Source organism: Orussus abietinus, unplaced genomic scaffold, assembly GCF_000612105.2.
Source record: "Orussus abietinus isolate OABI.00-Male unplaced genomic scaffold, Oabi_2.0 scaffold205, whole genome shotgun sequence".
NCBI classification, from domain to species: domain Eukaryota; kingdom Metazoa; phylum Arthropoda; class Insecta; order Hymenoptera; family Orussidae; genus Orussus; species Orussus abietinus.
The window spans coordinates 67,036-81,100 of record NW_019394368.1 but is presented as its reverse complement, the minus strand read 5'-3'; the positions used below and the strand labels follow the sequence as shown (position 1 = coordinate 81,100).

The following is a 14,065-nucleotide window of genomic DNA, read 5'->3' as shown; positions in this document are numbered from 1 at the left end:
GCACGCATAATGAAATTCGCGTACCGAGTTCCGCGCATATCAACTAGGGTAATCATCGAAGTTGACTTCTGGTCGAAAACGCCGCTACCCGTTAAACTCTCCCCTCGTCCGGTTCCCCCTCCTCGGGGAAACGCGGACCGGTCCGGAGAGCGGAGATCCTCGAGATGGAGCTCGAGGAGATCGGCATGCGTCCGTCGACCCGGCCGTTAGCTCTAATTGACTCCTATCGGCTGCGATCTGTCCCTCCTCGGCACCCGGTCGCGACCGGCCGGCTTTTGCATTATTAATATCAATAATAACGCGAGCGGCGCCTGTCCGCGCGGGGCCGGGCCGCGTATGCGTGTAGCCGTCCGTAATTACCGGTAACGCGGAGGAGCGGCTAATTACGACGTGGCACCGCCTCGAGATGGCCGACATCCGAGCGGACGACGCCGGAGCCGCGTGTCATCGATTTGCTGCGAATTTATCATATTATGAACATCCGGACCGCGCCGATGTGCCCCGCTCGAGATGCGCGCCAAGAATGAGATACAGGTTGCGCGCGGTCCAGAGCTGCGCGCGCCGCTGGCTGAGCCTGATGCGCGCGCCGCTGGCCGTGCCTGATGCGCGCGCCTCTGGCCGAGCCTGATGCGCGCGCACGTAACAGGACCTCGTTTCGGAGGACGCGCCTCGACCCGCCTCGCGCCTGGGTCCCGCATCCATGACCTACCTCACGCCTGGCGCCGGTATCCCCGACCTACCTTGTGAGCGTCACCCGCTACCGCGACCTATCTCACTCTTGGCGCCCTCATCCGTGACCTACCTCACGCTTGGTGTCCACCACCACGGCCAGTGTTCCCAGACGCGTGAAATAAATTGACTCCCACTCGGAAACAATCCTCAGACAAATTTTCCTTTCTTACATAATAAATACAACGCTTTTGAAGGCATTAGCGGCATTAACGGTGGATTTTCCGTTTCTCATTTCGTAAAAATATAGATCCAAAGTTGTGACTAGAGCCGATCGCACCAGACCAGGTCACTTCCGACGGAAACAAACGTGTTAGTTCTTATGGACCTAGCTACCCTGGGTCCGTCTCGTTACTCAAGACTCTTGCGCTTGAGGAAAGCAGAATTGTTAGGCATGGAGATTCTACCGCTAATTTAATGGGTTCATTTTCGTTAGAGATAACAGACCCAGAGACCGATATTATCGCCGTCAAATCCGCGGTTCGGTATCCTCATCGAACCGGTTGTTCCTACGCGATCGTTAACTCGGCGTGAAGATGCGTGTCGTCGCGGATGTTAATTAGCCCCCGCGTCGATTTTCTAGTAATTTTCAATCGAGACCCAGCCATTATCGCTAATCGGCCCGCGGGATCGATATCCTAATGGCACTCGATGTAAAGTCACTCGCGGGCTGACGTGACCCTTCGGGCGAGTCGAGAGCTCGAGTTTCGCGTATTTACTTGGCTGGCCTCGCGTGGGAGTGATTGACGGCTTGTTAATGGTTAAATATATGTACGGGTGAACGAGCGCTAATCGGCGGTAACTCGATCACTGGGATATACGATTCCCGGGTGCACCCGGGTTAATGGGCGCGGTGGATCCGCGCCGGATCGGCGCATCGGGCCAAAGGCTAATTCCAAGGCAATGACTGTACTCGCGGATAATCGCCCGCGAGGAATCGACGCTGATAAAGGTCGCTTCAGAGGAGGTAATCCACGCGACTAGGGCGTCTCCTAGTGCGTGATGCGGAAAGGAAATCGCAGACCCCACCGGAGCGTCGAATTGAGCCCTGCAGTCTTGCGGAATCCGGCGAAAATGGGAAAAACGTTCTCTGCCCGGTAGCGGCCACTTTCCGCGGCGGGAGATGCAAAACGCGGCACCGCCTTTGGGAACGAAACGGATTGTCGCCCTTTGGCGACCGATTTCCCGCGTCGCGTGTCGAGGCGACTGCAAATCCTGCGATCCTTAAAGCCGAGAACTCGCGGGTTACTTATTATCTTCAACCGAGGAATTCATGTTAATACTGATACCATATTCACGCCCAATAAACACAGATTAATGAAATTCACATTTTGCAATTAATCTAATCGTTGATTTTACCTGCACGTTTTCCGATGCGTTTATCCCTAGTCAAGAAGAAACGCGCACTTTGACGTAAACTCTTGAACGTTATCCGAACGTATAGTAAAGGATTATGAACGATTATTTTACGTATATACTACGTTTAAACGACGCTCGCGTTGCTAGACTAAAGCAATAGTTTAACAGACGTAGAATAAATGTTATGTCGAATTTGTTGTGGATAGGGCGGACATTGGAACGGGTAAAACGCGTCTTTTTGCAACGCACTTTATGCGATCGCTGTCGACGGTTTTACACAATTTCAAGGCACGTTCCTATGGTCATTAATGATAATTCAGGGATTTTTCAGATTCTTAATCCAGAGTTATTTTATATTAATTGAAGAAGAAGAAGAGGGAAATGGACGTCCCGTTGGGGATTGAGGAAATGTTGTTGGAGCACCCTGTATATATCCTGCGGCATCCATCATCCGGGGTCGGGGCAGCGATTTTTCCGCCGCGGTCCAAGCGCAGTCCGATCGTATCGACTATCGACCTCTGTTCGATATTTCGATTTCGTTCGATATCGAACGCATTGCCGATGATCCCGTTGCACCGGAGCGTGGCCACACCCTGGACTTGCACGTGTGGAGAGCAGCTCGGCAAATACGTGCCTATATATTCCCCGCCACTATCGATTCTATCGTTCTTGTACGTGCGAGGCGAGAACGAGGAAGAAGGAAGGACGCAGGAGTCGAGGTGAAATCGTCCTGGACCGTTTTGCCCCCGTTTCGCAATCGGTTCTGGTTTCATCTCGCTTCGGGCGACTCGCGCTCGTCTTCCACCTAGGCTGAGCTTTTCGAAATTATTTCCGCTATATGTAAAAAAAAAAAAATAAAGGCATCTGTAGCATTAACCCTCTCCACCCTGGGCAAAAAAGTTCATCGACCCAAAGAAATATTTCGTTAATCCGAGGAGTAATTAATTATTCCACCCGAATGAACTTAAATGAATTGTAATTCCGAGGGAAAATAATTCCACCGAGAGGTAAAATGTTTGCAATCGCGTCGAAAAAAAATAAAGGCATCTGTAACATTAACCCTCTCCACCCTGGGCAAAAAAGTTCATCGACCCAAAGAAATATTTCGTTAATTCGAGGAGTAATTAATTATTCCACCCGAATGAACTTAAATGAATTGTAATTCCGAGGGAAAATAATTCCACCGAGAGCTAAAATGTTTGCAATCGCGTCGAGGGTAAATGTAATCGTAGGAGAGGTTTCTTGAGAAAGAAATGGCAATTGCCAATATAATCAAAGTGTTTCCTCCCATTTGCAAGTGTTCATTAGTCGAAGCGGGTAGGATTTCTTATTATCAGTGTGAATCATGTTCTGGACAATATAAAAAATCTGAGCCGCACAACGAAAATACACAAGTTTCGTTTGCAAAAAGAATTTGGAAATTCAAAGGTTGAAAAAAAAAAGGGAAAGTATAGATCTCTTGAAAAGGTGTTATTGGGAAAATAAATGAAAATGCACTCATTTGGTTATTAAATATCCACTCCGGAATTTCTCCTGGCACCGGAAAATATATATGTTCCACGCGCAAGTACTCTCCCGAAGGCGGGTATAGGAATTGATAAATATCTCGGTTTTTCACGGGATGCGGAAAAGCGCCTAAATAAAGGGCCGAGGTGCGCAGGCGCGCACGCGATACCGCGCCATATCGCCCCGAGCTGCGGAGAAGCGATCGACAGATCATGCGAGCGAAAATCGGCACCTTAGCCACGCCGCGTTAGAGCACGCATACACGCGTGCCCCAACTGGAGGAAATCCCCGTGCATTGTAGAGGTGCACGGGGGGCACGGGTTGTATAACTCGCGGCCATGTTCGATGCCGCGGATATATAGCCAGCGCGGCGCGATCTACTCGCGTGCATTAAAGGCACGCGAGTACGCATAAATTCCATCGCGCCAGTGAAAACTATGCGACCCGCTATCGAGGGCCCGACGTCCCTAAATCTCTCCATAGAATTCCGATTTTTACCGAAAAAGACATTCGCACATTAAGCAAAGGACTGAATGTTCCATCGGTAATTTGATTAATAATAAATGGAATCATCGATATGAAAAGTTAAAACGTAAGAATGTGCATTAATGACTGGCAAATATGCATGGAATCATCGGGCTGCTGAAAACTATGAAACTCGATATCGAAGTCCCTAAATCGCTCCATGGAATCCGCCATGAAATTTCAATTTTTTGCGAAAAAGACATTCGCACATTAAGCAAAGGACAGAATGTTCCTTCGGTACTTTGATTAATAATAAATGGGAATCATCGATATGAAAAGTTAAAGCGTAAAAATGTGCAATAATGACAGGCAAATATGCATGGAATCATCGCGCCGGTGAAAACTATGAAACTCGATATCGAAGTCCCTAAATCGCTCCATGGAATCCGCCATGAATTTTTCAATTTTTTGCGAAAAAGACATTCGCACATTAAGCAAAGGACAGAATGTTCCATCGGTACTTTGATTAATAATAAATGGGAATCATCGATATGAGAAGTAAAAACGTAAAAATGTGCATTAATGACCGGCAAATATGCATAAATTCCATCGCGCCGGTGAAAACTATGAAACTCGATACCGCGGGAAATGTCGAAATTATCGAAATTTCTTTGTCTACAGAAATAACCGTTTAAAATCAAGTACGGATCATCACAAATTTATACCACATATTATGAATTAATTACACAGACGTACTAAATTAATAATACATGTTACACATTTTCTTTGAAAATATGTTATAAAATTAGTATACCGCGCCTGGATAAAACTTCCAAGAAAAGTGTTAATAAAATTATGGTACGTTTTTTCTTTTCGTCACAGTGTAAGGATGAGGCGAGGCTCGCAGGCTCGCGGATATACCGCGAATATTCGATATATCTCGAGCCCGTAACCGGGCAACGGCACTGCTTAAAACGGATTATAACTCTCCCCGGTTGTCATTAAAACCAGTATCCCGGACAACCGGCGCTGATTATTTAGCAATACAAATCATTCGGGCCGCGAGTATCCGCCGGGCGAGTTCTCTCGCGTGCGCGGGCGTGGTACGTAGGTACGCGCCCGCTCCCGCGGCGAGCGCGCTCACTAGTTCGCACGCACTCGCGCGAGCGCGCTCCCCGGTGCATATTTACGCCTTTCTATACGTTTCCACCGGCCCGAGCGAGCGGGACCGAGCGATAGTTACGCGGCCCTCCGAAGCTCTCCGCCTAGGGAAGACAAATCGTCCCGAGTTTCCCACTGCTCGTTAGCGATCGCTCCGGCTTAATTTACAAGCCATAAAAGTTGCCATCGCCGACCAGTAGCCGGGAAAAATCATTCCCTTGGAGCGGCTCCAAGGGAATTGAAAAACAATCTCCTCACCTCAGCCCCCCCGAAATTTATCGTAATTATTTACGAATCTCCAACCTGGATACATTAAGTTGATATGAAAGGGTCATTCTACATATATATATTTCTATATATCAATCGAAGGGTCATTTTATATATATAAAGCGTCAAACTATTTATAAACCTTTTCGCCAAACTGGGTGCACCGAATCGTTGAAAGCTTTAACACGTGATTACGGAGGCCCTAAGGAAGAACGCGATGCCAATGAAATTTCATTTTTCAACCCAAAATATGTTTCCTTGGTTCTGGTATGGGCTACATAGAAAATTTTGTTCTGCCTCAGAGCCTTCATAATCACGCGCTGAAATTTCAAATTATTCGGTGCGCCCTGTTTGGAGAAAAATGTTATAAACATTTTGACGTTTTGGTATATATATACACATATGACACTTTCATATCACCTTAAATCATTCGAGACTTCAGCACGTGAAAATAAAGAGCCCAAGAAAGGTGCCGACCGTCATGAAACTAGTGTTATGTTTATAAACAATTTTGTAATTTAAGACAAAAATGAAATTTCACGAGCGTCGGTACCTTCCTTAGTGCCTCCACGTTCTAGAGGTGAAATTTGAAGCGATTTGGTGCATCCGTTTCGTAGAAAAGAAAAAAAACATTTGGGACGCTCCTTAACCTCTTTAGTGGCGAACGATGATACGTCTTACGATTTCGGTTGGCACTAAAAAGGAGGCATAATAAAAAGCGGGCAATTTCTAATGGATAATCTGAAATTAGTTAAATCGGGGTTGGAAAATGGTAATTTTGAGCGCGTCTTCGAGGTGGCGGCGCTAAGCCCTGCAGCGGGCGTCGCCGGGCGTTGCAGCTCCGGTGCAACGGCAGGCAGGCAGGGCCAGGTATGCAGGACCCCAGCTGCATGTGCAGCGCCGCATTATCGCGGAGTTACGTAAGCGCAATGCGCCTGTGTTGCGCCATAATTAGGCCCAACTCGGCGGGTTGGCGTGCACGTACACGGGGGCTCCGTGACCGCGAGCGCGGTGGCATAATCGCGCCTTTATCCGAGCCTTTATCAATGATCCTGACAGGGCATTAACAAATATGGCCGCCGTTGCCCCCGGCCGGGGCAGCGCGGATTCCGCGGGAAGCGCCAAACCTGTTCCCGGGCCTTTTTACGGGGCCGATTTATTAATTCCATCTCACCGCCCGCCGTTACGCTAATTATCGCGAAGGTAGAGTAGAGAGACGGAGAATCGCCAGGTTTTAAGGCTGGACGAAAGTGGCATTTCTTCTACATTTATGTGCAGAATTAAATGAAAAGAGTATAAAAGTATCTTAAGATGAAACCCCCTTCAAATCATTCGATTCGAGTACATTTTTTTTAAGGGTATTAGACTAAACTGTCCGAAACTTTGACACATCACTCTTGATCGTCTAAGAATTGTCCCGACACATTGAAAATTTGAATTTTTTTAAAAAATTTTATAACTCAGCCCAGACCAGACCCAAAATGGCGTCGAGCTCTCATATTTCGATCAATATATTTATTTTTCGAATTTATTCGAAATTAATTATCGAAGGCTCTGATATAAGAAACGAAGGGGTCAGGACAATTTTTACTCTGGTAATCGATAAACTCGCGTTTGAATGGGATAAAGGCAAAAAAAGTGTTGTATGCGCTGCTATGCTAAAGCGATGGGAATACGAGGTCTCGGAGTGAAAATTGAATTGACCTGGAAATCACAGATGGCGCAGGGGGTCCCTCTGCAGTTAATTAGGGCCCCAGAAAACACGAATCCAGAGGATTTCTGGAGTTTTACTTCGATTTCTTGATATTTATTGTACGAAAACGACAGGTGGAGTATGCCATTTGGTACAATACCCAATATAATTCGACACAGCTGTCGATATAAAAACGAACGTCGGCAACATATGCATTTAGAAAAATCTTTCTTATCGACGTCGATCAAGTTCCTCGACGTGTTTCACTTCACCTTAATCAGTTGACCCCTCGGATGCGACTTGCATGCCACCTTAATTCGTGTAGGAGGGCAGGTTCGACGATCCGGCGTGGAACTCGCCGTAAATGGTCTCCGCTCGCGAACCACGTGGTTAGCTCGGGTGTAAAGAGTATTGGAAGAATAAAAAATGATTATTTCCCTTGGTTTTCGCAACAGGGGGGTACAAAAATTCACGGAGTTCCTTGAGGGGTCGGAGAGGGTGGGGCACGGGGGCCGACCTTGGGAGGGCCTCCTATTTACGAATAAAAATTCACTCCTGACTCGGGTTGGTGCGATCCCGGTCGGCGCTCGCTCAGGGCGCTCGTCACGAAGTCTGTTAGCCGAGGATGCCGCGAAATCCTGACAGATTTCACCGTGGGCCGACGTAAACAATTTGCGAATGTAAATACCTGTTGAATATTGAGCGAGGGGGCCCCGGGGCCTCCACACTAGGCTCACACCTCGCGAGCGAGGGTCACCCTTTAGACCCGAGCCTCGCACCCTCGCCGTAAATTACGTGTCCATGGGCCCGGCATCGTGGAACCCCTGCCTATCCCTGGGGATCCCTTCGTCCTTCCCGGACGCATCCAAGGATCCTCCTGGGAGGCCGCCTTGCGGCCGTGGGACGCGGAATCCTGTCTGCCCTCGCGCTCTTTCGCGACCTCTTCCCGATAAATAGATAAAAAATCTACAGAAATATATATCTGCGCTCCCCTATTTTTTAAACGATTCCCGCAGTGTTCGAGATCGTACTATTTTCATAATAATTCACGATCCATAGTTACTAATAAAACTAATCCAAGGATTCTTCTGGGAGGTCGTGGGACGCGGAGCTCTGTGGGCCCTCGCGCTCCCTCCTGACTTCTTTTCAATAAATAAATCAAAATATTCACAAATATATTTATACGCTCCCCTATTATTTTTTTTCTTTTAAGACGATTCCTGCGCAAAATGAATAAATATGTCATGTTCTCGGCAGCTCGAAACTGCATTGGATGCATCATCTGGTTATCATGGAAATCATGCATTTTCATGATTATTCACGATCCGTAATAATTACTTATATAATGAATTAATATGTCATGTTCTCGGCAGCTCAAAACTGCATTCGATGCTTCATCTGGTAATCACGGAAGGTCGTTTACTTACTAACAGCATGCGGAAAGCGCTAATCGAGGAAGAGAAGTGACCCATCACCGGATCCCTGGCGCATCTCAGAGCGGAAAGAGGACTTACCATCTTGATTCATCCCGTGGGCTCCGTCATCTGTGGCAAAGAAAACGAGAGAACATGGATTAACGGCTAGTCTCGAGTTTAGCATTGTTGGTCGGCAAAGCCTCGCCGTGTTACGTTTATGGGACTCGCGGACCGCGCCCGGCCGATGCAACCTCGCACGGCGAACCTATTTGTACGGGGCCTCCTATCGTGGCATCGCGGTGTGTTCCTTTATTTAACCCCATAAATAAACTGGCTATCTCGCCCGATGGATATATACGTGCACGCGTATAACTACCCGGGAACGCAGAGACGCGCCGAGCTCGAACAGCCGAATTACAGATTTTCCGATACTTTTATCTCACCGCTTCACATACTTTATTAATTTTTTAACGTGTCGCTGGATATTCAAATCCATTTCTCTACGGAAATTATTCTCACTTTCCGACGTCTATCGAGGAGGGGAGAGAAGCTCGACATATTTTATTTCATTATTTTCCTTTTTTTTTGGTGTCGCTGGACATGCCAATTGTTGGATTAAGAAAGTCGAAGAGGCGTTCAACATATTTTATTACATTCATTTCTTGCGTCGCTGAATGTTGCAATTTTATTATTTAGGATGTTGAGCGATGTCGGTCTCGACATCCGAAATTTTATTTTATCAATTTTTTATGCCCCTAGGTATTTCACTTCTTTTATCAGGATAGTCGGCCGACGTCGATCTCACGGTCCGACGTCGGTCGAGGAACGAAGGGACGTCGGCGAGTGTTAAGACGGGTCGGGGACGTCGTCGAAGGGAACGCTTTGTCGGTGAGACCACAGGGCGTTCCACGGGGCAAAAATGGGCCCGATAGATGTCGAGGAACGCAAAGAGTTCCTTCCTACTCGGCGCAAGAAGTCCCTAACCGGCGAGACCAATTACCGCAGGCCTTTAATCCCGGGTGAGCACATAAACGGTTTATTGCCGAGAAATTGCGGGATATTAGAACGAGCAAACTGTTTCGTCAGTCAGTGACAGAGAAACTCCGAGGGACCACCGTCGTCATCCAATTATCGTATTACCCTTCGGAAAAGATCACTGCGGAAGCGGGAATGGGCCCGATGCAGCGAGAGTGCAACGTTGCACCGGCGTCGACCTTCCTCCACGTGTCGATGTCAATTATCTCGATAATGGAAATCGCTCCAATACATATTATACATAAATACTTGACATTTTGTATATATACTATATATAAATATTTTACACGAAAGGTAAGTCTAGGCACGTTAAATAATTTATTAAAAATCCGGGAGATGATTATTAGTAACTGTGGAGTGGCTCGTCGAGGTACGCCGTGGGAGGCGATTCGATTTGCAAAAATAGGGGGTCGATCGATTCCTCGGAACGAGGGGGAGGGTTCGCCATCCCGATTTTTCCGGGGGTAATTAAAAGCCCCCTCCGGGCTCGCGATTTAACGCCGCATATCTCCCCGGCGATCTTCCCCCGCGATTTCCAGCTTCCCAGAATGAGACCTCAGCATTCCTCGGGGTTCTTCTTCCCACCTCGGCGGAGACGCCTTTCTTTCCGCCATTCTTTGCCGGCTTTCGTTCCCCGAGAAATCGGCCCTTGAGCGGTCGCGCGTCTTCTCGTCGATTCTCGAAAAATCCCAAACACCGTCTCGAGACCGAAAAATTGATATCCCCTCCACATATCGATAATATCCACCCTGATTAACCCTCCAACTGAAAATTCGGCCATTCTTATAAGTGAAAAAAAATATATATGAATTTAATTCTCGAAAATTGACGTATATGATATATGTTTAAACCCCGGAAATTAAAATTCCAGCCATCTCTCGAAGAGTAACGTTTACAATATAATGACGTTGGGTCAATTTCCGAGTTAATTAAAAAAAAAAAAGAAAAAGAAAGCAGAGGAACTGAATTCCCCTCTTTTCGCCGCATCAAGAGGCGCGCTCGCTTTCGCCGGCTCGGGGCTCAAAATTGACTCGTTAATCCGCAACGACGGCGAGTTATGGCAACCACCGCGGGATAGCTATAGCTTTCTAATGCATCTTCCCACCGGGGCGGACAGTTTCGATAATCGGCCAGATTAATATCCGAGATTAATACGCCGGAGCGCGCGAGCGCTCCCCGGGGCCGGGCGCGATCAGCTGATCGACCGATCGGCCGATTCCGCGGAAGCGAATTTGAATATCCTTGCGGGAGGCGGAAACGGCCGCGATAATTGTCGCCGAGTGCAAAAACCCGATATTTCCAGGGGAGAGAGAAAACCGGGTCGATGAGGGAAATCGGCGTGACGCGAGTCAATCGTGACGTTAGTCGGCACGCCAATTTTATCTCGCCTTCGAATTATGACATTGACTCCCGTTCGCATGAGGTGGAAAATTTCAACCGGTCTTAAGGCGATATGAAAGTCACTTCCGTGGGCTCGACAGTTTATGAAACATTTCTCCGAGCTGGATGCACCGAATCGTTCCAAACTTTATCACGTAAATATGGGGGCCATAAAGAAGGTCCCGCCACCCATGAAATTGCGCTATTTAAAAAAAAAGAAATACTGAAATGCCTATAAAAGAATTTTTTAAAAATTGATATTTCATGCCTGTCAGGATCTTCCTTATAGTCTCCGTATTCACATTGTAATGTTTGAAACAATTAGGTACGAATTTATAATCGGTTCAAGCGGGACTTCCGCGTCGCCTTAAGTCCTTCGATTCTGAGTAAACTCGAAAATTCGCCGGCGAGTAAACTGCAACGCCCGAGCCGGGTGAACGTAAACCGCGACCGATCGATCGGCAATCGTCATATGCTAATATTTCCAGTTCCCACTTTTTCCCATCTCGCACACGGCATAGACACATAACTTATATCGGGACAACTATCGAGAGTGTATCGGCCAGCCTCGAGTCCGAGGGACGAAGACGGCGACTTCTGCCCCCTCCTCCCTCTGCCCCTCTCTCTCCGGGACAATATTTATCGCGGTGAGAATTAATTATTGCCCACTGACAGTGCAACGCCGGGGCTGTCGTTCGTTCTCGCGGGCCCGCGGAAAAATCGCGGAATTTAATCCGTCTCTGCGGCCGCAATTGATTGCGCGCCCTCTCGGCCTTAACGAAGATCGAATCGCGTTAAGCGGCATTACGGGGTATTTTTGCACATTTTTATTTCCCCCTCCCCATATCTTCAATAGTTAAATCCGAGGAATTTAGAGTGGGCGTCTCAGGTCGACGGAGTGCGTAATACCAGAAGGACGTGGTCGAGTTTCGCGTCCGAAAACCGGGATTATCGCCTCTAAATAAACTTTCCCGAAGGGGGCAATTCCTTTTAATTGTACCATTGCAAACTGGAAGCACAACCACGAGTTTGAGGTGAAGAATAAATATACATATATGAAGAAAAACTCGACCAAGCAATATTGACGGGATTTTCATTCGCGTAAATCGAGGAACGCCTGTATGTTATATAGATATTAAAAATTAGCCTTCTTTGCGGGAAATCTCGAATGTTAATACACCTGCATCACTTTCCAGGGGGTATATACCGTTGAGTTTTCTCGTTAAAAAGGCGTAAAAAAAAAGAGAAAAAAATTAATAAGACCAAGGCAACCGAGACAAGTGCACCTTGTCGGGGACAACGAGGCAGGTCTTTCGGGGCCGCTTTGTCAAATCTCTGATATCATTAGATTTAACGACCCGGGGCGGGCGCTCGTGCCGTGTCACTGGCTCCCGCCACGGCGGCGTCTTTCATCTCCCTTAACCAGGCCGACGAGCGCCGGTACGGATCGTTTGTAGCTGTATGAAGCGACCGGGTGTACGTCCGTGTACATCGGGCCGGTATGTACCCCTAACCGCGAGGTGGAGTGCACCGATCGCGTCGGGCCGATCTCTCCGATCCGGACGTCTCTCTTCCTCTCTGCCCCCCGGCCCGTTTTTCCCCTTTTTCGCCTTTTTCGCCTTTTTATCCCCGCCGTTTCTCCGGGCTCGTCGTCCGGCCGAGCGTTGACTTCGCGGGCCTCTTCCTTCCCCTTTCGCTGCCGGCTGTGTCCTCCTCCTCGCTTTGCTAACTCGATTGTTCGCCCGGAACAAAGCTGTCTTTCACCTTTTGTACCGGCCGCGGTTGCCACCGACGGCCTTTGTCGTGAGATACCCGATAATCGGCCGCGAAACATCCCGAGCCGCTCCTTCTCCGGGCCCGGCATTTAATTAGAGCCTCCCCGCGACGCCGACGTCGACGTCGGCGAAGGGGACCACGTCGACGTCCACGAGCGAGGGCGGCGTCGATCGCGAAGAAACTGAGACACTCAGTGGGGAGAGTCGCGATAAGATTTACGATTTCCAGGTTTTTCGATGAAAAAAAAAAAATACAAGAAAAATGAAAATGTGTCCACATACAAATTTTGAACGTTGAAAATTGAAGATTCCCATGCACGCGGACCTTCCTCGGAGTCTCCAAATCCACGTGGTAAGATTTCACACGATTCCGCACACCCAGTTCAGAGAAAACGTAACATGTTGCCGAATGCCACTTTCACGTCGCCTTAAGGTGTTACGAAAGTGTCATATATACATCTCAAAAACTCAAGATATTCATAAACCTTCCTTCCGCTCGGAATTAAGGGGCTCCTATCAAAGGACTTTATATCTGCGTAATTTCGTGTTACAAATGAAAAAATTCCGCATTTATGACGGACAAGGTCGAAAATAATGTTTTACTTAGAAAATGGATATCTCGTGAGTTTCGAGACTTTCGTTAGGACGTCCACAATTCCGTGGTAAGGTTTCAAATTATCCGGTGCACCCAGTTTGAAAATATGTTTCATAAATATTATTACGTTTTGATGTGTATAGAGTTACCCTTTCGTACCACCTTAAGTCTTTCTCAGATAATCGCGAGATAAGGGACTGTCTTAATATCTAGGGAGTACGTAAAGCAACCTGGATTCGTAAGAAGAAACGTACGTTTTTTCTTGGAGTCCTCGTGCATACCTCCGGGTGTCGTGGCTCCAGAATTGTGGTGATGCAGAAGCGAGTCCTGGGGGTGCGGATGGATCCCGGCGAGGGCGCTGCCCCCGTCTCCCGGGTTCACGCCGACGCCCAGGTGGAGGGCCCCGTGCTGCGTCCCGTGACCAGGAAGCTCCATGCTGATCATAGCACCCCTCCGCCGCGCGTTGGGCCTCTTCGGGGTAGGTAGCTCGTCGAGGTACTCCTGGTGGACGAGGCGGCGGGTCGAGCCTCCTAAAATGAGAATCTCCATAAACAACACAGTAAAAAAAAAATTAAAAAGAAAATCAAAAGGAGATTAAATGCAGGTATAGTCTAAAAAAGACTGCAATTCAATTTTTATCATTGCTCGGATAAAGAATAAAGTGCTGTTTTGCAGTCGATGGGGT

At 47.8% G+C, this 14,065-nt stretch overlaps 1 protein-coding gene across 1 annotated transcript in view; it reads right to left on the bottom strand.

Annotated features, from left to right (window-relative positions):
• Window positions 1-13,824, bottom strand: part of LOC105701507 — a 100,043-nt gene extending 86,219 nt beyond the window's left edge. The window contains exons 1-2 of the mRNA XM_023432044.1: window positions 13,635-13,824; window positions 8,695-8,724 (exon numbers count right to left, since the gene is read on the bottom strand). Coding sequence (XP_023287812.1) covers window positions 8,695-8,724; window positions 13,635-13,824 — 220 coding nt within the window. The remainder of the gene's footprint in view (window positions 1-8,694; window positions 8,725-13,634) is intronic.
• Window positions 13,825-14,065: the final 241 nt, after the last annotated feature.